General features: G+C 49.4%; 2 protein-coding genes and 1 long non-coding RNA gene across 4 annotated transcripts; 2 read left to right on the top strand and 1 right to left on the bottom strand.

Moving 5' to 3' along the window:
• Sertad3 (SERTA domain containing 3) lies at window positions 1-3921 on the top strand. The gene is made up of 2 exons (XM_021168223.3): window positions 1-361; window positions 2676-3921. Exon 2 carries the CDS (start codon window positions 2679-2681, stop codon window positions 3267-3269), a length of 591 nt encoding a protein of 196 aa, XP_021023882.1. The 5' UTR covers window positions 1-361; window positions 2676-2678; the 3' UTR covers window positions 3270-3921.
• A 4989-nt stretch (window positions 3922-8910) lies between these two features.
• On the bottom strand, window positions 8911-13621 carry LOC110297264 (uncharacterized). 2 transcript variants are annotated; one of them, XR_002378260.3, is made up of 4 exons: window positions 13559-13621; window positions 10962-11085; window positions 10586-10701; window positions 8911-9165 (listed from the first exon to the last, which is right to left on the bottom strand). It is a non-coding gene; the product is annotated as an uncharacterized LOC110297264 (long non-coding RNA). The 2 variants fall into 2 exon arrangements; XR_015047759.1 differs by lacking the exon at window positions 10962-11085 and having other exon boundaries at window positions 8930-9165.
• A 121-nt stretch (window positions 13622-13742) lies between these two features.
• Window positions 13743-17142, top strand: Sertad1 (SERTA domain containing 1). The gene is made up of 2 exons (XM_021168145.2): window positions 13743-13912; window positions 16079-17142. Exon 2 carries the CDS (start codon window positions 16082-16084, stop codon window positions 16790-16792), a length of 711 nt encoding a protein of 236 aa, XP_021023804.1. The 5' UTR covers window positions 13743-13912; window positions 16079-16081; the 3' UTR covers window positions 16793-17142.
• Window positions 17143-23531: the final 6389 nt, after the last annotated feature.

The following is a 23531-nucleotide window of genomic DNA, read 5'->3' as shown; positions in this document are numbered from 1 at the left end:
GGGGTCTGCAGTGAACCAGAGGAGTGAGAAACACAGCTGGGTCCAAAGTAGCAGTTCTGACGGCGTTACCAGACTCCACCATGGAGACTCCGCCCCGCCCCCTAACCAGTAGCCAACCTAAACCGGACCCGGCCCAGTGATGGACGGGGCCTAGCATCCGTGGCTCCTCTTAGCCAATGGCGCCCCGCGGCGGGCAGGATTCCAACCAATCCTGGCTTGCGACTGGCCTCCGGGGAGGAGCCGAGTGGCCCCCAGCCAGACCCAGAGGCCCGGGGAAAGTGAGCCCGACTTCTACCCAGCACTGGTGGAACCCAACGCTGCAGGCTTGTCGGAGGTAGTCGTGGCGACCCTGGCAGCCGAGGTGAGGAGTGGCCGCCTGTGTGAGATTTCCCTGGAGTTAGAGGAGGAGGGGGGCGCGCCCCCGCGGTAGGCGGAAGCGGGGTATCCCGAGTGGAGAGAGCAGATTGGTGTGATTGATGGACATTGGAGAGTGGAAGGCTGAATTCCAGCATCAGCACCGAAGGGGAAGCAGGATTACTCAGGAGTTGGAGTTTGGAGAAGCCAGGAAAACGGAGAAAGAACTTTGGAGGAGAGTGTAGGACAGCTTGAGTCTCGAAGAATGGGCTGAGTTTGGAGTTCCACGGTGTTCTGGACAAAGTGAGCGTTTTAAGGCTAGGATATGAAGCATTTAGAGGAACCCGGGAACTAGAGGAACCGAGTATTGGATTCTGAGACGCCGTCGTGAGAAGGGAATGCCGGGGAAGAGTTCACTGACGGGGTCTCGGAGCGGGACTGGGTATTTGGAAAGTAAAGGCCAGAGTCATTTGAAAGTGGAGTCGAATTAGGGGAGATTTGGGACGAGGTCTCAGAATTGCGATATCCAGTTTCGCCGGCGGAACTATGTACCCGAGAGTTATTTGTCGTCTTTGGGCGATGTGATGGGATTTGGATCTCTGCACACCGAGGACAGTTTGGGGAAGAATCCAGAACTTCCCGGGGTGATAGGGACCCAGAGAAAACAGGTTTCTGACTGAAGCCTGGTGGGGGAGGGGCGCTCGGGGCGTGGAGCTCGGATTCACCGCCCCGAAGGCAGTAGAGGGCGGGGCTCGGCGGCCGCTGGGCAGCTGAAGTCCGGGTTCCCTTCCCCCACCAGCCTGAGCTCCCGTACGCATGCTCTCAGGGAGGGAGGGCGTGTCCAGTCTCTTGGGTGTGCTCGGCCTTCTGGGGATTGTAGTTCCAACGCGACCGCCGAAGCTCTGCCTGGAGCCTTTGGGTCCACAGTTCCCAGAAGGCCCTGAGGATACATTGAGGTGTTCTTGGGTCTGGTCTAGCGACCCAGGGAAGGGCGGTGCCTATAAAAAGAGATGATTGGGTTGGACTGGTCGCTAGAGGGTGCAGTTTGTGGTTAGTTTCTCTCTAGCTGGCTTTCCTTTGGGTCGGAGTTTGGGAAATGCTCCCTCTCTTTTGAGAGGTCATAGACTTAATTGTAGGAAGCAGGTATGGACAGAAATATTCTTGTTAAAAAAGAAAAAAAAAAAAAAAGAATTTAAACACACACGTCCCAGCCTCGTCTCACACACATTTAATCCCAGCCTTCAGGGAGGAAGAGGCAGTACGATATGAGTTCGAGACTCAGCCTGATCCACATAGGGAGTTCCAGAGCAATACAGAGAAACCCTGTCTCAAATTTGGGTTTGGTCCATTACTCTGTACTCCATACCTTTGTCCTGTGACCTGTTGGGAAAAAAGTATTGTGGGAAAACAATAACAAGATCTGTTGAGACCAGAGTTAGGATTTTCACTTTCCAAATGTTGAAAATGATTACCATAATGTAAATTCAACGTTGTGCCTACCACAGACAAGTGATACTCAAGCCATGCCCGGGTGTTTTGGTGATTTGTTTTATGGCTTTTTTGTTTTTCTGAGACAGGTTTGTCTGACCATATTACTGTGTCTGGCCTGAAACTGGCGATGAACAAACACCAGACTGGTCTTGGCTTACAAAACTCTACCTGCTTCGGCCTCCTGGATGGGTGCTGAAATGAATGGCATCGAACACCATCTGCAAATTTTTTTCTGTTCATTTTCCTATTTTAAATTTTATATGTATGGGTGTTTTGCCTGAATGCTTGTCTGGGCACTACTTGTGTGCCTGGTGGCAAAGGAGGCCAGAAGCAGCCATGGATCCTCTCAAAGTGGAGTTTTAGGCAGTTCTGAGCCATCCATGCAGGTTCTGGGGATCGAACTTGGATCCTCTAGAAGAACAGGCAGTGCTCATAACCACTCAGCGATTTTTTCCAACTCCTTTTATTTTTGAGACACTGCCTAGCTGAGGGTGACCTTGAACGTCTGAACTCTCTGCCTCCTTAATACAGAGGAGGTGACAGCTGCAGGCGTCTCTCCACCCTCACTACTGCCTGCTCCCACTCTGTGTCCTGTGCACCCCTCCTCACACTCACTTACCAGTCCCAACAATCCTATCTACATCTTGTTCTCTCAATCACATTGCATGCATTAATTTACCCATTCTTAGCCTTGGGGGATTCTGTGTGCACTTTAAATGGAGGTTCTGATGAACAAACACACACACACAAAAGCTTCCCATAGCTACACAGGCTTGCTTGAAGTAAGACCCCAAGGTATCTGACTCCACTTTTTTTTTTTTTTTCCACAGGACATGGGAGGCTTAAAGAGGAAACATTCTGATTTGGAAGAGGAAGAAGAGGAGAAGTGGGACTGGAGTCCAACAGCTCTTCGGAGCTACCAGCAAGCCCTGCTCCGAATCTCTCTGGACAAAGTCCAGCGCAGCCTAGGCCCCAGAGCACCCAGCCTCCGCAGGCACGTCCTCATCCACAACACGCTCCAGCAGCTCCAGGCTGCCATTCGCCTAGCTCCAGCACCAGCCCTGCCCCCGGAGCCTCTCTTCCTAGGTGAAGAAGATTTCTCCCTATCTACCACCATCGGTTCCATCCTCAGGGAGCTAGATACATCCATGGATGAGATGGAGCCGCCTCTGAATCCAGCAGCTTCCTCGAGTCCCCAGAATGAGATCATGTCCCAGGCTGATCCTGTATTCTTAGAAGCTCTGAGCTCAAGGTACCTGGGAGACTCTGGCCTGGATGACTTCTTTCTGGACATTGATACATCTGCGGTGGAAAAGGACATTGCACTTCCACCTCCGGAGCCGCCTCATAGCCTCTTCTGTAGCCCAGGATCCTGGGAGTGGAATGAACTGGACCACATCATGGAAATCATCCTGGGATCCTAAAGCTGATGGGATCCTTCCAGGCGCCAGCCTCAGTGGGCCTGGGGCCTTAGATGGGACTCTTGTATGTGTGTGTGTGTGTCGGAGGCGCTAGACAGAGACTGTGTGGCCTCCTTTCCTCCTATGTCAGGATTCCACAAACTGTCCTGCATGTGTGCGTGTCTGGTGGCCACAGCCTTCCGTGAAGGTGCGTCTTCCTCAATTAATTTATCTCTTCCAAATGCCTTAAGGAGACTCTGTTTCAGGGAGTCTAGATTCCTCGCTTACACATTTCTTCTGCCTCCAGTTCCCACTGTTCTTATGACCACTAGGGTCTCAGGGAAGATAAAACTGAACCTGTCAAGGGGTGATGGAGGGGCTGGTCTCCAGACAGACTCAACCTCTTGGCAGGACCCCAGTACCAGCAGCCTCCTGATTCATAACCAGGCCGGACCATGTGCAATAGGGCAGAAGTCTACCAACTCCATGCTGTGCTACTTAAGAAGAAAGAGGAGGTGGGGTTTGCAGAGGTGTATGTTTGAGGCATATGTTTGTTGGTTGGTTGGTTGGTTTTGGGGGATTTTTTTGAGTGAAATTTTTTGTTGTTGTTGTTCTTGTTTTTTGGGGGGTTTTTTTGTTGTTTTTTGTTTTTTCTAATAAAAACATTTTGGAAAGATTGGAATTGTAATTAAATCTGTAAACATCTCTGGGGTGATCTGGGGAAGAGCCTGCTAAGTTTCTCCAATACTTAACATCCTTTTCTTAACAAAAGTAGAGCAGCTGGGTGGTGGTGCCATTAATCCAGGCACTTGGGAGGCAGAGCCAGGCGGATTTCTGAGTTCCAGGACAGCCAGGACTGCACAGAGAAACCCTGTCTCGAAAACACAAAAACAAGTAAACAAATAAACAAAAGTAGAGCAAGTGTAACATTGTATAAAGTGTAACAGTTGCTGGTTGCTTAAGGATATGGTCAGAACCACTTTATGCAAACTAAACCCTTTAATCCTCAGGATTAGAAAGAAACATATACTGTGTCAAATTCTACATTTACATAGGGAAAATCTCAAATTTAAGGGCTTAGAGTACATAGTTGAATGAAGTCTCGCTTAGTATATGTCCTGGGGTTGAACCCCATCTGCAAAAACAACTGTTTGTTTTGTTTGAAATGGTCTCACAGTGTAGTACCAACTGTCCTTAAACTCACTGAGATCCAATTGCCTCTGCCTCCCAAATGATGCACACCAACACCTTGCTACAATAGCGTTTTGAAGCCTGAAGTTTAGAGACAAAGAGGAAAGGAACAATAGGGGTAAGATTCACTCTTTGCTGGCCCCTGCAGCTAGTTCTTCCTTTGAATACTAGCCAGCCCATGGCTAGTGGACAGCCATGTCAGACACCATACTGCCGAGCCATTCCCTACAAGTGAACTTTAGGCAAATACCCTTCAGGTGAGCAGTGCTCTCGTCCCCTCACTAGAGCTCACACAGGTGCTCTGCTACAGTGCTGGGGCCTCAGTCAGAGCCCTGTTTACCCACAGTGTTTACGATCCTCTCCAGTGGACTGCAACCCAGTCATATGTGTGTAGGTGTGCGAGTGGAGCATGTGTCAAAGGCTGGGGCTCTTGGGAACTGAAAAGTCAATCTTTTATTTTGGAATGTGCTCTTGAGGCCCTAAAGGGAAGCAAAAGGCCCAAAGACCCTCTAGGACCTGTGAACATAAATCTCTAAAATGCTGTTCTTGAAAGCCACATGAAGTTTGGATTCAGGAATTCACATCTGGCTTGAGAGGTGCAAAGCAAGGCTGTGGAGAGTGAGGGTAAGAAAAAGGAAGGCCAGGGAAGGAGTGTCACACATCAATGCCCTGCCCCTGCCAAGTGAACGTACCCTGCATTAGGGACTTTTCTGGAAGGGTTTCATGGCAAAGATGGGGATTTCTGTTTGTGGTTTCTTGGCTTTCCGACAGAAATCGCCTTTGAGGGAGGTGAGGGCGTGGCCTTGTATCTAAGAAAGTGCACAGGTTATCTGAAAGTAAGACCAACCCAAAGAGAGATAAGGACACTATAGGAAAGTGGCATAAAAAGTCTGTATCCTGGGCTGGACAAATAACTCAGTGGCTAAAGGCACTGACTGCTCTTCCAGAGGTCCTGAGTTCAATTCCCAGCAACCACATGTTGGCTCACAACCATCTGTAATGGGATCTGATGCCTTCTTCTGGTGTGTCTGAAGACAGCTACAGTGTACTCATATGCATAAGGTAGCCTGCAATATGTACAGGTGGACAGCAAGAGATTCTGTCTTGTCCGTGGACAACAACAAAAAAGGGTGCTAATTAAATAACATCTTTCTCTTCTTGAAACTTCTCCCACTCAAAATAAAAACAAGGGTCTGATTCAGTCTCACACTCTACAACTTCCTCAGTTTCAGCCCCTACTCTCCTTCACTCAACTCTATATTCAGGTTGGTCTCCAACCTTAAGCTCATTTCCACCCCAGGACCTTTGTCTAGGATAACTTTCTTCCCAAAGGGTACTTCTCGCCTAGCTTCACCAGACCAAATGTTCCCTGCTTTTGCTGGCTCAATGTCCCATGAGTGCCACTATCCTGTTACATCCTGATTGATACTGTTGTTGCTATCAGTAACAGCAGTGGCAGTAATAGGTCTGGAACCCAGAGCCTTGCACATGTGTAGCAAGGGTTTTACCACGAAGCTACACTTTAGCCTTGTTTGCCTTTCCCCCCCCCAAAATGTTTTATTTTATTTTACTTTATTTTGAGTGTGTATGGGTATTTTCCCTGCATGCATGTCAGCGTACCACATGTATGCCTAGTGCCCTGGTACTGTGGTACTCTTGGAAGCTGGAAGAGGGCGTCAGATCCCCTTGGAACTGAGTGACAGATTGTGAGCCACCATGTGAGTGTAGAAATGGAACCCTGGTTCTCTGGAAGAACAGTCCTGTTCTTCACCACTGAGCTGTTGCTCCAGCCCCGTTTGACTTTTTCTCTTTTTTGAGATGGGTCTCTCTATGTAGTTTGACTGCCCCAGAACTCATTCTATTGGCCAGGCTGGACTCAAACTCACTCACACAGATCCACCTGCCTCTGTCTTCTGAGTGCTGGGATTAAAGGCACGAGCCAACACAATAGGTTGTTTGACTTTTTTTTTTTTAATATCACCTGTGCAACTCCAGATTATTTATTACCTGTTCATGGTTAGCCTCCAACACTACCAGAAACTCTCAGAGGGACTGTGTGGGACTTTGCCCAGTTGTACTCTCACCACCTCTGGTGCTAGACACTGGTGGGTGCTGAAAAACTGCTGGGGTGAGAAACTGGCTCAGGAAGTTAAACACTTGTCATGCAAGCATAAAGACCTGAACTTGGGGCTGGTGAGATGGCTCAGTGGGTAAGAGCACCCGACTGCTCTTCCAAAGGTCCGAAGTTCAAATCCCAGCAACCACATGGTGGCTCACAACCACCTGTAATGAGATCTGATGCCCTCTTCTGGTGTGTCTGAAGACAGCTATAGTGTACTTACATATAATAAATAAATAAATAAATAAATAAATAAATAAAAAGACCTGAACTTGGATCTCCAGAACCCACAGAAAAAGTTGGGATGGCATACCACCTGCCTCTTCTCCCAACATGCAGGAGCTAGAGGTGCGGGACCCTCAAAGCAAGCTGGCTAGCCAGATTAGCCAGGTTCAGTGAGCTCTGGGTTCAGTGAAAGGCCCTGGGCCCTGGAGAGTGACAGAGGAAGACACCTGCGCTGACTCCCAACTTCCACAAGCATGTGAACACAATGTTTGTACACCCTGTGCACATAAACACAAATGCAACATACACACAAAAAGGAAAAACCGTTAACATAAAAATGAACTCCAAAGGGGCTGGAGGGAGGGCTCAGTGGTTAAGAGCACTGACTGCTCTTCCAAAGGTCCTGAGTTCAATTCCCAGCAACCACATGATGGTTCACATCCATCTGTAATGGGATCCAATGCCCTCTTCTGAAATGTCTGAGGACAGCTACAGTGTATTCATATAAATAAAATAAAATAAAATAAAATAAAAGAGACCTTAAAAAAAATAAAAGAGCCGGGCGTGGTGGCGCACGCCTTTAATCCCAGCACTCGGGAGGCAGAGGCAGGCGGATTTCTGAGTTCGAGGCCAGCCTGGTCTACAAAGTGAGCTCCAGGACAGCCAGGGCTATACAGAGAAACCCTGTCTCGAAAAACCAAAAAATAAATAAATAAATAAATAAATAAAAGAACTCCAGGCTTAGTAATGGCCATGCCTCCCTCTCCCCTCTTTGGATATACACCCTTACTCCAGGGAGTCACTGCACACCACCTCTGGACCACTTCCAGATCTGAATGGTTGGAGCTGGGGTGAAGGTGTATGCCTTTCAGTCAAGCGTATTAGAAACTGAAGCAGGAAGATCATGAGCCCTAGAAGGGAAGAGACAGTGTTTGGGGAGGAGTCGGGGTCCCTATTTAGAGGAGAGGACAGAAGATAGGCTCATGGACGGGGTGACATTTGGATAAAGTCCTGAAGGATAAGCCATGCTGGGGAAATAACCTCTGCAAAAGGCCCTGAAGTCAGATTGTGCCAGCACGGCTCAGTGTTGCTGCTGCAGCATGAGCAAGGGGCCTGAAGCCCAGGAGCAGAGATAGAGAGAGGGTGGGTGCCTCCATGGAGGGGATGGAGGCTCTGGGACTGGGAAGACTTGAGCTATGTTTCCAGCTAAGGAAGGAGGGAAGACTCTAGGAGGGCGTTCAGCAAAGGCGATGAGATCTGACTCACCTTTTTCTTGGAAGTCTTTTTACTTCCCTAAAGCAAGTGAGAGAAGCTGGGCATGGTGGCACCAACCTTGTCCATCCCAGCACTTGGGAGACCGGCAGGAGGATGGCCAGTAAGTCTTGGTTACAAATACAGAACATGTTCAGAAAATAAATACATAAATAAATAAATAAAAACAAAAAGCAAACAAACAAACACCAGAGAACCAAAAACCAACAAACTCCTCCAGGAGGAGGTGGGAAAGAAGGAAGATGAGGAGGGGAGCTTGACAGTAGTAGCAGCAACCAGCCAGTCTAAGAAACACCCCCAATTTCCAGGTGAACATACAGAGGCTCAGAGCGGCCCGGCTCCTTCCCTAATTAAGAACTGGCCCCAGAAGTGGAAAGGCTGGCCTTGCAGAGGGACAAACCCCAGAAGCCAGAGTCCACCTTTCCCCAACCCGCCCTCCCCAACGGGACTACAGTGGGGGGATGGGCCGCGGAGGCCCTGGGCGTGGCCCTAAGGCTGAGTCCCACCCACCTGCCCACCCTCGGAACGTGCTGGCCAGCGGGCAGGAGACCTGGGAGGCAGCAGCGGAGGCCTGCAGCCCGCCTGGCGCCTCCTCCCTCCCCAGGGGCCGGGTGGGGTGGCTGGCTAGGGGCGGGACGCTCCCCCTTCCCTCCCTCTCTGCCTCCCTCCCTCCTCAGCTGGCGAGGTTTCCTCGTTTCTCTTGCCTGCCAAGCCCCGGTGGCTTAGCCTCTAGTTTCATTTTTCAAGGCCCAGTCTCTCTCTCTCTCTCTCTCTCTCTCTCTCTCGATAAGTCCCTGCCCCAATGTCACCTCCCACAGACCACTAAGGAGACAGGCCCCCCTCTCCCTAGGACTCTGACATCTCACCCTGATCAAGTTGCTTATCAGAGGCAGAAATTATTTTCTTTTCCTTTCTTTTCTCTCTTTATTTCATCTTTCTTTCTTTCTCTTCAAGGGTCTTGTCACCTTACTTTGTTGAATGTGGACACAGGTTTAAAACTTGTATCGCGAATTCTTCCTTCAGCGGTCTTCCTCTCTCACTTTGCTGACAAGTCTCTGCTTAAATATCACTTCTTAGTCTGTGGGTCAAATGACCCTTTCATAAGGGGCTCACCTAAAACCATCAGAAAATAGATATTTACATCATGATTCACAACAGCAGCAAAATTCCAGTTATGAAGTAAAAAATAATTTTATGGGCCGGGCGGTGGTGGCACACGCCTTTAATCCTAGCACTCGGGAGGCAGAGGCAGGAGGATTTCTGAGTTCGAGGCCAGCCTGGTCTACAAAGTGAGTGCCAGGACAGCCAGGGCTACACAGAGAAACCCTGTCTCGAAAAAACAAAAAAAACAAAAACAAAAACAAAAAAAATAATAATTTTATGGGCAGGGCAGTGTTGGCTCTTTAATCCCAAGGCTTGCTCTGGAGGCAGAGGCAGGTAGATCTCTGAATTCAAAGCCACCCTCATCTACAGAGTGAGTTCCAGGAAAGTTGGGGCTACACAGAGAAACCCTGTCTTGAAATACCAAACCAGACCAGATCAAACCAACCGAATTCAAACATAAACCAAACCAAAATAAGAGAGAAATTTTTATGTCTGGGGATCACCACAACATGAACTACTGTATCAAAGGGTTGCAGCATTAGAACCACCATCTTAGTCTGAGATCCTAGCACTAGAGAGCTAAATGCAGGGGGGTCAGAGTTTAAAGGTAATTCTCCACAACACAGTTTTAGGCCAGCCGGAGCTTCAGGGACCCTTTATCAAGCAAACCATCAAGCATCATTACTTGAGACATCCCGATTCCCTTCTCCTAATTGCATACCTTTTATTGTTTGTTTATTGGGGGGGGGGCTTTAAAAACATCACTGTGTATCTGAAGCCAGCTTTGAACTCCTGCACCTCCAGTCTCCACAGTGCTGGGGCTACTGGAGTTCTCCACACCTAGTTTATTTTAGACTGTGATGTTTGGTTATGAGACCAGACTTTAATGGCTAAGCCATCTCTCTAGTACTACGTTACTTTATTTAGTTTGTTTAGTCGGGTTTTTTTTTTTTCTTCTTTTTTTGAGATAGGGTTTTTCTGTATAGCCCTGGCTGTCCTGGAACTAGCTAGCTTTGTAGACCAGGCTGGCCTCAAACTCACAGACATCCTCCTGCCTCTGCCTTCTGAGTGCTGGAATTAAAGGCATGTGCCACTATAAATCTTGTTTGTTTGTTTGTTTGTTTGTTTTTAAACAGTCTAGCTGTCTAGTTTGAGCTTACTTTAAACTGTGCCTTAGCTTCCTGGGTGGTAAGTCAACCTAGCTAAGTTTCCTTTCTGCCTTTGCCCTTTCCCCCTGACCCAAGAAATACAAGACCATGTAGCCTATGTCGGTTGTTATGTTTGTTGTATACAGTCCACCCATAAGACATAGTCAATAGATGTATATTAAAGAGGTGGCTCCTGTCTTTAGTTAGGGTTTCCGTTGCTGTGAAGAGACATCATGACTGAGACAACTCTTACAAAGGACATTTACTTGGGGCTGGCTTACCCGTTCAGAGGTTCAGTCCAGGATCATCAAGGTGAGAACATGGCAGCATCCAGGCAGGCATGGTGCTAGAGGAGGAGCTGAGAGTTCTACATCTTGACACAAAGGCAGCCTGTCTTCTAGGTAACAAGAGAAGGGCCTCAGAGCCCACCCCCACAGTGACACACTTCCTCCCACGAGGCCACATCTCCTCATCATGCCACTCCCTGGGCTAAGCATGTTCAAGATCTCCACAGGTTCCACTAGCTGTTCAGTATGTGGTCTGTAGTGAGCCACTTGAACTGTGAGCAGACTCTCAGCTGTGTTTTTTAAAATATTTTATTATTTTTAATACTATTAATGAAAAACACCTTTGTGCTGCTATAAAGCCCACGCTAACCTTGAACTCCCGATTCTCTTGCCTCTGCCTTGTACATGCTGGGATGACAGCAGTCATGACTGCCACCATGCTGAGTGCTGAGCTCTTCCTAAGCCTCTGTGATTGGTCAGGCCATAGAAATAGACTGTAGAGAGAATGGAAATAGACTGTAGAGAGAATTATGTGCATTTACCTTCCAGAATCCCCACTCCAATTAGAATTGTTATCTTCCTTTCACAATAAACCAAAGGCCAACAGGCAACTACTAGTCTCTTTTTTTGTTTTTGTTTTTTTGTTTTTTTTGTTTTTTCGAGACAGGGTTTCTCTGTGTAGCCCTGGCTGTCCTGGAACTCACTTTGTAGACCAGGCTGGCCTCAAACTCAGAAATCCGCCTGCCTCTGCCTCCCAAGTGCTGGGATTAAAGGCATGCGCCACCACGCCCGGCTTACTATTCTCTTTTTTATTTTTATTTCATTTATTTATTTTTAAGACCGAGTTTCTCTGTGTTGTACTGCAACTAACTCTGAAGACCAGGCTGTCCTTGAACTCACAGAAATCTGCATATCTCTGCTTCCCAAAGGCTGGGATTAAAGATATTCGCCACCACACCCAGTTTAGTTTGTTTTCTAAAGAAAGATAATGCTTAAGGATTGAAGAGATGGCTTGCTGGTTAAGAGCTCTGACTGCTCTTCCAGAAGACCTGGGGTCAGTTCACACCTGTCCTTAATTCCTGTTCCAGGGTTTCTGAAACCCTCACATAGATAGACATACATGCAGGCAAAACACCAATGCACATAAAATAAAAATAGTTAAATAGGGCCAGGCAGTGGTGGCTCACGCCTTTAATCCCAGCACTTGGGAGGCAGAGGCAGGCGGATTTCTGAGTTCCAGGCCAGCCTGGTCTACAGAGTGAGTTCCAGGACAGCCAGGGCTACACAGAGAAACCCTATCTCAGAAAAAAAAAAAAAGTTAAATAGAGGATAGTGATTGAACCTTTATTGGTTACATAATAGCTCTTCTAAAAGATTTATCTTACTTTGTATACATGGGTGTTTTACCTACATGTCTGCCTATGTACCACATATGTGCCTGGAACCCACAAAAGCCAGACTAGGGCATCTAGAATTATAGATTATCGTTGGGACTCCTATGTAGGTGCTAGGAATCAAACCCATGTCTTCTGGAAGAGCAGACAGTAGTCTAACAGTTTGACCACCTCTCCAGCTTCACAGACTAGCTCTTTGTTGATTGTTTGTTTGTTTGTTTGTTTGTTTCTCCACACACGGTTTCTCTGTAGCCCTGGAGACAGAACTCAGTTTGTCACTTAGCAGCACAGGTGTCTTTACCCACTGAGCCACCTCCTCAGCCCAGCATTCTACTGTTTGGATTTGTGTTTGTGCTTGCTTGGCTGTTTATGTATTATGTGTATCCAGTGCCTGAGAAAGTCAGAATAGGGTGTTGGATCTCCTAAAACTACAGTTGTAGGCAGTCATGAGCTGCCATGTGGGTGCTGAACTGAACCTAAGCCAGAAACCGAGCCTGGTCCTCTGCAAGAGCAACAAGTACTCTTAGCCACTGAGCCGCCTCTCCAGCCCTTAATGTTCTACTCTTAGTAACTCATCAGGCTATTTTATTTTATTTTATTTTATTTTATTTTTCAGTGCTGTAACCAAGTGCAGGTGCTTAACACACTGGAGTGTGAGGCAAGCACTCTTTCACTAAAGTGTACCTTTCCAGGCATATTTTAAGAATTGCTGAAGGCCAGGTGTGGAGCGCAGGCCTTTAATCGCAGCTCTCAGGAGGCAGAGGTTGGTGAATCTCTGAGTTAGAGGTCGCCTGGTCTATAGATTGAGTTACAGGACAGTCATGGCTGTTGCCCAGAAAAACCCTGTCTCAAAAAACGAAAACCCAAAACCAAGACAAAGAGACAAACAAAAACATACACATGCACAAAAACTAAACTAAAATCCAACTAACCAACCAAACAAACAAACATACAAACAAAAAGAGTATTAGGTGTGGAATAAGTCTCTGCTTCCAGTCTCTGATAGGCTGAGGAGGGATGATTGCTGTTTCCAGGCTAACTTGGACAACTTAGTGAAACTGTCGCAAAAAAAAAAAAAAAAAGTTCGTTGGGTTTGTTTGCTTGGTGTTTGTTTGTTTGTTTGTTTGTTTGTTTTGTTTTGTTTTAAGACAGGATCTCACTCTAAGGTCCAGGTTGGATTGAAATCCACTAAGTAGTCCGGCTGCAAACTCAAAGCAATCCCCCATACTTTAGTTTTCCCATACTGGGGTTATGGGTGTGAACAACCACGCCCCGCAGGAAATTATTTTCAGGGACTTAAACTGCTGCCCAGAGTCACACAGCTCCTCCGGAACTGATGCCCAGGACGTGACTCCGGTGTCGTTCCGTAGTCTCCCCACCCCCCTTACTCCCGTCTTTAATCACAGCAGAATCCAGTTGTCTCACTGTATTGAGTCCAGTATCCTAAGCCCTACTGAGAAAACTGTTAATTTTGTAACTCTCAAGAAGTAGGTCCTCTTCCAGAAGTCATACAGTTTTCTAAAATAACACATGAAGTGACAGGCCTGTACTTTTTAAAGTACAAAACCCCTACCTGTCATCGCCCCACAAGGGAAATCGCTACCAGAGCTGTCCCTTCGCTCAGGCAGTCCGCCTGGGCATGCGCTTTAGGGACAACCTCCCCCCTCCCTCTGGAACGGCCTCGCTCAGGCTCCGCCCACCGCCACCGACGAGAGCCGATCCCTGAGCTGCAGGGCGGGGCTGCCACGCGAGTGGGCGGGAACTAGGGATAGTCGAGTGTCTGGAGTCGTGCGCCGGAGTCAGAACTGCGCCTACCGTCCCAGGTGTCGGTTGCTGGAGCAGAACGAGCTAGCGATGCTACGGCAGCCGCTTCCTGATTGGCTGCGTGTGGCTCCCTCTTCGTTCTGATTGGCCGCGAGTGATCTGTGTATGTAAATGAAGGGGCCTGGTGGGGAAAGACTGGGGTACGGGGGGCCGGGTTCTTTAGGGTGTTCGATACCTCAGCTAGGTAGATGGTCGCCGGGGCTGACCGGGATCGAGCGCCCAGGGCCTGTATGTGTCGCCCGCCCGGGCCGGGCTGGGTGAATCACGTCCGAGCCCGAGAAGGGGGCGGAGGCGCCGGCTCCCTGGCTCCGGCTGCGTGACTCACCCGCCCCCGCCGCCGCCGCTCCGGGAGGAGCCGCCTCCGCTGCCTTCCGGAAGCGAGGGAAGGCCGGGCTCACTGAGCGGCCCGCGGGGGTCGCGGCTCGCTGTGGCCCGGGAGGGACAGGCGGGACCCTGGGGAATCCAAAGGATCCCGGGGTCACTGGGGCCGGAGTCCCCGGGGGAGCCCAGGTCGGAGTACCGCTAGGGGGCGCCGGGACTCAGGGGGGCGGAGTCGGGGTGGGGGCTGAATTCCTGCGGTTCCCGGCTCCCGGGTCTTCAGCGAAAAGGGCAAAGACTGGATTTTTAGTGTCTTGCTAGGTCTAGGCAGCGTCTCCGGGACTGAGACCCTGCGGCCTTTATGCCCCCGTTAGATTAGGCTAGGGGCTCCAAACTCTAGTCCTCTTGGAAGAAAGTACCGATTTTCAAACTTCTGTCAATGACTTACTCCCGCGGCCCTTCAGGGTTTCCCTTGTCTCTCTCTTTCCTCAATAAGTTCGGGACCCTTACTTCCTTGAGTGACTACTAACAGCTTAGGCTTTAAACTCAAGCGGTCAGCATCCCAGTGAGTACAGCAGTCGGAAGGCAGGCATTCAGGCCCACTTCTATCTCCAAACCTACACACACACACACACACACACACACACACACACACACACGATGCTGCCCCGCCACCAATCTTTCCCCAGGCAACAGCTACCGGGGATCCTCCAGAGACCTTGCCAACTAACGTCACCATTCATCTTCCTGCCTAGACCCTCCATGACTCTGTCCTGACACTCTGAAAATCCAAGCCTCCTATTCCTGCCCGCGCCTCCTCCTGCCTGCTCCCCACCCCCACCGGGACTCCTACTGTGTCACTCTATGCGCCTGCTCCTAGTGTGTGGTGGCCTTTTTTTTTTTTTTTTTTTTAACTCCCCAGTTCAGGTTTACCTCTCTCTCCGTCTTCCTTTGGCTCTTTCAGGAAAGCCTGGCCCTGCTTCTCCATAGCCAACACTGCAAACATCAGGACTCAGTTTCAATGTACTTATCTTTCTTAGAAAAACCTGCCTTGACTACCTCCCAGGATGGCATCTTCCTACCACTTTCTGTACATTTGACCATAGAGTTCCATGCATAGCAGATTCTCTGTATTGAACTGTGTAAGATGGATGCATTTGTAATCAAGGAATGGAACACACCTGTAATCCTAACCCTTGGGAGACTGAGACAGGAGGATTGCCTGGAATGGCTGGTCAGCCTGGACTACATACAGTGTGGGGCCCTGTCTCAAAAGAGCAAAACCAAAAAGTGCTTATAAATAAGAACTAGTTATGTGGTTTTAGAGCTTGCTGTTCCTACAAAGGACCTGATTTCAGTTCCCAGGACTCACATCTGATGGTTTGCAGTTACTTTAAAACCAGCTCCAGGGATTCCAGCAGCTGGCTTCTCTGGACACCTGCACTCTCATGTGCACACACACACACACACACACACAAACACAAAAATTTAAAATAAAAGTAAAATTTCAAGTACTAATGACCATGTTGCAAGGGCTTTTTGTTCTTTTAATCTAATCTGTAGTAGCAACTTATAACAGATGCTGTCTGTATCTCAGAAGTTCACTGAGGGAGCTGGGGATATAACTCAGTTGGTAGAATGTTTGCCTTCCATGCAGGAGACCCAGGAAGTTCCATCCCCAGCATCAAATACACCAAGTATGGTGGCACACACCTGTGATCCCAGCACTGGGAAGGGGAAGAAGGGAAGAGCAGAAGCTGGCTACATAGCACATTTGGGGTCAGCCTGAGTTACCCGGTACCCTGTCACATTAGAAACATAAGAATTTGCTTAGAAAACCTAGACCTGGGGGTTAATTGACTGGGCAGGATCCCACTGACAGCAGTTGTCAGAGCTGGGTGTGAACTGAGTATTGGCTTCCCATAACTGAATGGCTCCTTCCTCCCTGCAGAGGATGCTGAGCAAAGGTCTGAAGCGCAAGCGGGAGGAGGAGGAGACGATGGAAGCCCTCTCCGTGGACTCGTGCTGGTTGGATCCGAGCCACCCGGCAGTGGCACAGACCCCACCGACAGTGGCTTCTAGCTCTCTCTTTGACCTCTCAGTGGTCAAGCTCCACCACAGCCTGCGGCAGAGCGAGCCGGACCTCCGGCACCTGGTGCTTGTGGTGAACACACTGAGGCGCATCCAGGCGTCCATGGAACCTACAACTGTCCTGCCACCTGAGCCCATCCAGCCCCCAGCCCCCTCTGTGGCAGACAGCCTTCTGGCTAGCTCAGATGCTGGCCTCTCAGCCTCCATGGCCAGCCTCCTGGAAGACCTCAACCACATTGAGGACCTGAACCAGGCCCCCCAACCCCAAGCAGATGAGGGGCCTCCAGGCCGCTCAGTCGGGGGGATCTCACCCAACCTGGGTGCCTTGGACTTGCTAGGCCCGGCCACTGGCTGTCTGCTGGACGATGGACTGGAGGGCCTGTTTGAGGACATTGATACCTCCATGTATGACAGTGAACTTTGGTTACCAGCCTCTGAGGGTCTCAAGCCTGGCCCTGAGAATGGCCCAGCCAAGGAGGAAACTCCAGAGTTGGATGAGGCTGAGCTGGACTACCTCATGGATGTACTAGTAGGCACACAGGCACTGGAAAGGCCACCAGGGCCTGGGCGCTGACCCTTAAGACCCAGGGAGGAATGACTTGGATCTGAGTTGAGCCTGGTGGTTACACCAATCCACTTTGACACGACACAGGTGGCGTCCCCTCACAGAGGAGAGCCGGGGTCACTTTGGAGAGACAGTACTGAGTCCTGGGAAATTCACATCCATCCACCTGTCTTGACCAGTGAGGGAGTTGGAAATGAGCCCCGACTGGTGAAATGACAGGACCCAGTGACAGTAATGGTGTTTGGGCCAGGCTGGGGTTGAACTGGGATAATAGTTTGGGCTATCCCATCCCATTATCCCCAGTGTGGGAAGAGACCTCATAATTTTTTGAAATTAAAACCAGCTTTGGGAAATACTAAGTGTGTGTGCTTCTTTGCATCCGTGCCGATCAAGGATAAAATAACATCAAACTTGTAATCCCGTGACACTCCCACGGTTATAGTGGAATAAATTGCACTCCCGGTATGAGATATCTTTGAGCAAAGGGTGGGAGCTTTCAGGAGGTCTCCCAAAATAAAACCACTAAGTTTAGTGGAGAGAAGGCAGGACCTTCAGGGGCAGGCAGCTGGCTTTCCATCTAGAAACTATCCAGGTCCGGGCAAGCCGGGGCCACCTGCCTGCCTGAGCGGAGCATTGGGCCTGGCCGGAGCCGGGTGTCTGCGGCCGCCCCCGCGGTCCAGCTGCATTCCTGGCCTGGCTGGGAGGGGCCGCACACTCACAGCCCTGGCACGGGACCCAGGCTGCGTCCTTCCTGGCGGCCGTGGGGGCAGGGCAGGGCAGGGCCCTGAGAGCGGAAGGATGGTGGGGAGGGCAGGGAGGGAGGAGCCGGGGCGGGGCTGGGGGGGGGCTGGACTGCCACCCAAAGGGCAGGATGGGCCCTGAATCTGGGGACTGTGACACGGGAGGGCCACTCCTGGGCCTCCCCAGGGGCCGGAAGCTCCAAGACTGCGGACGGGGTGGGGCTGGAGAGGCGGGAGCTGCTCGCAGCCCCAGGGGCCTGGAAGGGGTAGGCGGAGCTTGGTTTCCTGGAGGAACAGAGGAAGCTGTGCCCATTTCTGGAAGTGACTGAGGCGGGCCACCGAGAGAAGCAGATGGGCATGGCTTCAGGCTAGCTGGTGCCAAGTTAAGGACCCTCCAGGCTCCTGAACCCAAACCCTCTTGGAGACTCCTGTGCCTAGGCCACAGGACATCGACGGCCCCTAGCTGAGGCTGAGACCTAAGGAGCCCGGGCTGAGCTCTGCGGCGCCCCCTTGTGACTGGTTAGGAAACTACGATGTAACCGTGATCAGTCTGGTGCCGGGCCTCTCGCTTTTTATTTTCTTAGAGGATGCTTCTGTATCCTAGGCTGGCCTCTAGCTCACTCTGTAGTGGAGGCTGGCTTTGAACTCCTGATCCTTCTGCCTTTACTTCCTTACAAGCTGGAATTACAGGCATGTGCAACTGTGGTTTTTGAGACATGCTTTCACTACGTACACCAGCAGGCTGGCCTTGAATTTATTATGTAGCCCAGGCTGGCCTTGTTATTGCTTTGTGCCCCACTAGCCCAGGTATTAATTATGCTTTGTTGTTGTTGTTGGGTTGTTTGTTTGGGTGGTTGTTTTTTCTTTGTTTATTTGGTTGGTTGTTTTGGGGGGGTTGGTGTTTTGTTTTGTTTTTTGGTATTCCTGATTGTCCTGAAACTCCCTAAGGATGGCCTTGAATTCATAGTGCTTTACCTGTCTCTGTCTCCAGAATGCTGGCATTAAAGCTGTGTGCCACCACAGGTGGCTGTTTGCTTTTTGAACAGGGTGTCCATAATGGAGTCTAGACAGACCTTGAACTCATGTCAGTCCACCTGCCTCAGCCTCCCGCTAAGATGTACCTTTCACACAGGGTCAGGTACACAGCAGGTGTTCCTAACTACTGAAATAAAGAGGGAGGAAAAGGTGGCTGAAGACAGTTTATGTTGGTGGCGAATGCCTGTAGAGGGGAGCTGCCCTGGGGTGTCATAGCCTGAATACACAAAGGCTGCCTGAAAAGAAGCCACAGCACCAGCCAAGGCTGGCACTTAGCTTGGAATGCAGTGGGCCCTGGAATCTGCTGGCTGAGGAGGCGTGTCCTTCTGGAGTAGAACCTGGGCATCAGCTGTACCAGAGTCCACACAGGCATCCTGAGCTCAGATGTCTGGAGAAAGGGATGGGACCTTAGATACAAGCATATCATAAAGGCCCCAGGATGACGGTACTGACACAGTGCCTTTTGTACAGAACTTGAGCTTTTTCCTTTTGGCACTTGACCTTCATCGGCAGAGATGTAAATGCGTGGTATCTGGGACATGCCTCTTAAAAACTGAGCACATGCACAGCATGCAATGCACAGCATGCAACGCAGTCTGGGCAGCTATAGGTAAGAGGCACTGGGGCCAGGGAAAAAACAGGGAGCACCAGCCAGCAGGGGAAATGTAACGATGGCACAGACATTGTCGAAGTGATGAGTTTCAACCAAAGTGCAGGAAAGACAGGAGGTGATTAAAAGCTGGATCTCTTAGGTCTGCTTATTAATCTGTTGATTGTGGTGTTAGAAGCCTAACCTAGGGCTTTGTACATGCTCGAAATAACACTGTACCACTGAGCCATACTCTCAGCCTCCCATGCCCTCCTCCCCACTTTTTGAGACAGGCTTTCTCTGTGTAGCCCCTGATATCCTAAAACTCACTCTGTAGACCAGGCTGACCTCAAACTCAGAGATCTGCCTGCCTCTGCCTCCCGAGTGCTAAAATTAATGGTGGCTGTCATCATGCCCTATTTTACCTTTTATCTTGAGACATGCAATAGTCTTTGTAGTCTCGGCTGCCATTGAACTCTTAATCCTCCTGCCTCAGCCTCTCAACCAGTTGGAATTACAGTCCTGCACCACTAGACCTGGTTCCCACCTGGGTTTAAACCCCAACTCTGCCTGCCACTCTGGGGCTAAGTGATCTAGCCTTGCTGAGCCATCCAGTTCTCTGTAAATTGGAATAGTTAGAGGGTTACTGCTCTAGAGAGAAAGGGAGCCACGTTTGTAAGTGCTGAGACAATGGACCTTAACGTTTTCAGGAGTCTCTAAGCAGCTGGGTTTGGCTAGAATGAGGAAGGGAAGCCACCAATTCAATGAAACTAGGAAGAGAGAGAGACAGGGGCCAGGCACACCGGCACAAGCAGGAACTTTACTGTGAAAGTGGCAGGGAGCCAATAATTTCCTTATTGGATGCTGCCAGCTACAAGTGGACATGGGATATGAGTTCACAGCAGCCTAGGGTAGAGGCCCTAGGGAGGAGTGGAGCAGGCATAGGGAGGGGAGGGTGACAAAGGGACAGCAAGGACACCCATGGGGCCAGCTGTAGGATGGTGATACTAGGAGACTGTAGGAAGAGTAAGTACCAGACGTAGGTCTAGGGTTGGTGCTGAGCCCATGAAGAGACACCATGTGTGAAGGAGGCTATGAAAACCAAGGAAAGGCATTGGGCCCCTGAGACTGAACTCTAAAGAGAGTCATGGGAAGGTAAGGGTCCGACGGATGGCTCAGGTTGGGTCAGGAGAGGGTAGTCCCAAGAGGGCCACTTCTATCTCACCACATCCCTTCCGTTCCACCGGACGTCCTGTGTTTATGGAGGTGGCCTGGGCTGGTGCCACCCCCATAAACTCAGCTTCCCATGACCACACCCCTGTAGGGCATGGAAAACAAAAGAGAGAGAGAGGAAGACACGGAGCTGGACAGACAAGAACAGAGGAAACAGGCATGGAATAAGGACAGACATGAAGGACCATGATCTAGACAGACACAAAGGCATCATTCAGAAGTCACAGCAAGCCAGGGACAGATTCAGACCACTGTAGGACAGATGGACTGACAGTTACCAACACAACAATCCCAGGGCTCAGGAGGCTGAGACAAAAGGGTCACAAGGTCAAAGTCAGCCTGAGCTACACAGCAAAGCCCTCACTCAGACACAGATAAACATCTGGATATGGTGGCTCATGGTTGTAGTTGCAGAATTTGCACTTTGAAGGCCTAAGCAGGAGGATTGCTGTGGTCTTGAGGCTAGCCTGGGCTACATAGTGAATTCTAGGAAAGCCTAAGCTAACAGAGACCCTATCTCAAAAAAAAAAAAACAAACCAATAACAAAAATGATAGCTGCCACTAAGTCTTTTTATTCAGGGGCATTTACTTATTTATTCGGGAGGGTGTATATGTGTCAAGGTGCATATGTGGATGTCAGAGGACAACTTGAAATGATTCTTGCCTTCAACCCTATGGATCCTGTGGATCCTATGGATCCTGGGAATCAAAACAAAGTCACAGTCTTTACCTGCTGAGCCATCTTGCTGGTCCAAGCACCAAATCTTTTTGTTGTAGCTTGCTTTGTCTTATTTATTTATTTATTTATTTAGTCATTTGTTGAGCTAGAATCTTGCTCTATTGCCCAGATTGGTGTCTAACCCCTAGACTTGGCCAAGTGACTTGACTGCCCCAGTCTCTGCAGTGCTAGAACTATAAGATGATTGAGTGGACTCACCATTAGCATAATTTCTATTAGTTAAAGACAGAATGCCAAGGATTAGAAGTGGAGCTCAAGCCGGGCCCTGGTGGTGCACACCTTTAATCCCAGCACTTGGGAGGCAGAGGCAGGCGGATTTCTGAGTTCGAGGCTAGCCTGGTCTACAGAGTGAGTTCCAGGACAGCCAGGGCTATACTGAGAAACCCTGTCCCCTGTCTCGAAAAAAAAAAAAAAACAAAACAAACAAACAAACAAACAAAAAAACCAAAAAAAAGAAGTGGGGCTCAGCAGTGGAGCCCCTGCCTAGAATCTCCCAGTGAGGGGCTGGGGGCGTGGCTCAGTGGTAGAGCCTATACCTAGAATCCCCCAGTGAGGGGCTGGGGTGTGGCTCAGCAGTGGAGCCCCTGCCTAGAATCCCCCAGTGAGAGAAGGGCTGAAGGCTCAGTGGTAGATTACCACCTGCCTGTCATGTTTAAGGGCCTAGATTCCATCCTCATTATCATGCAGGTTGGAGGCAGGCAAAGTGTTGAAGTGTTGCACACCCTTGCCTGTCACCCCAGAACTTGAGAGGCAGAGACAGGAGGATCTTGATTTCAAGGCCAGCTTACACACTAAGAGAAACTAAGTGCCTTTGTCTGAGACTGAGAAAGGATGTTCTGCTGGGATGGTTCAGCAAGTAAAGCCACCTACCCTACCGGTGAGCCTGACCTGACGGCCTGAGTCGGGGCCCTCAGGTCTGCAGCAGAAGAGAACCGACTTCTGAATGTTGTACTTTGCCTTGTCCATGAACATTGTAGTGCATGCGCGCGTGCGCGCACACACACATACACCCCACAGAGTACATACAATAATAATAAATACACATCTTTAAAAACATGGAGGGGGGGAAGCTGGAGAGATGGCTCAGAGGTTAAGAGCATTGACTGCTCTTCCAGAGGTCCTGAGTTCAATTCCCAGCCACCACATGGTGGCTCATAACCATCTGTAACGGGTCCGATGTCCTTTTCTGCCCTGCAGGCATACATGCAGGCAGAATAATAAATAAAATATTTTTTAAAGATTTATTTATTTATTTATTTATTTATTTATTTATTTTATACATATGCGTACACTATCACTCTTTTCAGACACACCAGAAGAAGGCGTCAGATTCCATTACAGATGGTTGTGAGCCACCATGTGGTTGCTGGAAATTGAACTCAGGACCTCTGGAAGAGCAGTCAATGCTCTAAACCGCTGAGCCATCTCTCCAGCCCATAATTAAAATCTTAAAACAAAAACAAACAAAAACCAAAAATCTTGAGGTGGCTGGGAGGTTTAGCACACATTTAATTTCACCACTTGGGAGGCAGAGGCAGCTGGAACTCTGAGGCCAGCCTGGTCTACAGAGTGAGTTCAAGGACAGCCTGGTCTACAGAGTGAGTTCAAGGACAGCCAGGGCTATACAGAGAAACCTTGTCTTGAACTTCCTACCTCATCCTGACCCCAAAAGCTCTGTAGAGCAGGTTGGCCTCGAACTCACAGAGATCTACCTGCCTGTGCCTCCTGCGTGCTGAGATTAAAGGAATGTGCTGGGTTGGAGAGATGGCTCAGCAGTTAAGAGCACCGACTGCTTTTCCAGAGGTCCTGAGTTCAATTCCCAACAACTACATGGTGGCTCACAACCATCTGTAATGGGATCTGACGTCCTCTTCTGGTGTATCTGAAGACAGTTACAGTGTACTTCCATAAAACAAATAAACAAATCTTTAAAAATAGGTAAATAAATAAAGGCATGTGCCACTACCCCCAGGCTTAAAACCCTGTCTTGAAAAACCAAAAAGAAAGCAAACAACCGTAAGGAAAGTGATAAATCTGAGTGTGATGGCCAATGGCTTTATTTCCAGCACTAGAAGCAAAGGCAGATGAGGATCTGAGTTTGAAGCCATAGTGGTCGGCGGGGGTTTTGGGGCGGGGGGAAGCTCCATTTTTGAGCAATGGAAGGGAGGTCATGTCCTAATTTCTTTCATTTTTTTGTTCGTTGTTGAGGTTTTGGAGACAAGGTCTCATGTAGCCTAGGCTGACCTGAAACTTGGAATATAGCTGAAGATGATCTCGAACTCCAGACCTCCTTGCCTTCACCTTCTAAATGCTGGGACCGTAGGTCTCCACCACTGTGACCGCTTCTTGGATGAATAAATGCACCACTGAATAAATACACAGTGTTTCTCTGAGTACGTACGTGATAGAGT

This window comes from Mus caroli, unplaced genomic scaffold, assembly GCF_978045245.1.
Source record: "Mus caroli unplaced genomic scaffold, Mus_caroli_1 scaffold_8, whole genome shotgun sequence".
NCBI lineage: Eukaryota > Metazoa > Chordata > Mammalia > Rodentia > Muridae > Mus > Mus caroli.
The sequence above is the reverse complement of the archived record's forward strand: the minus strand, read 5'-3'. Positions and strand labels throughout refer to the sequence as shown.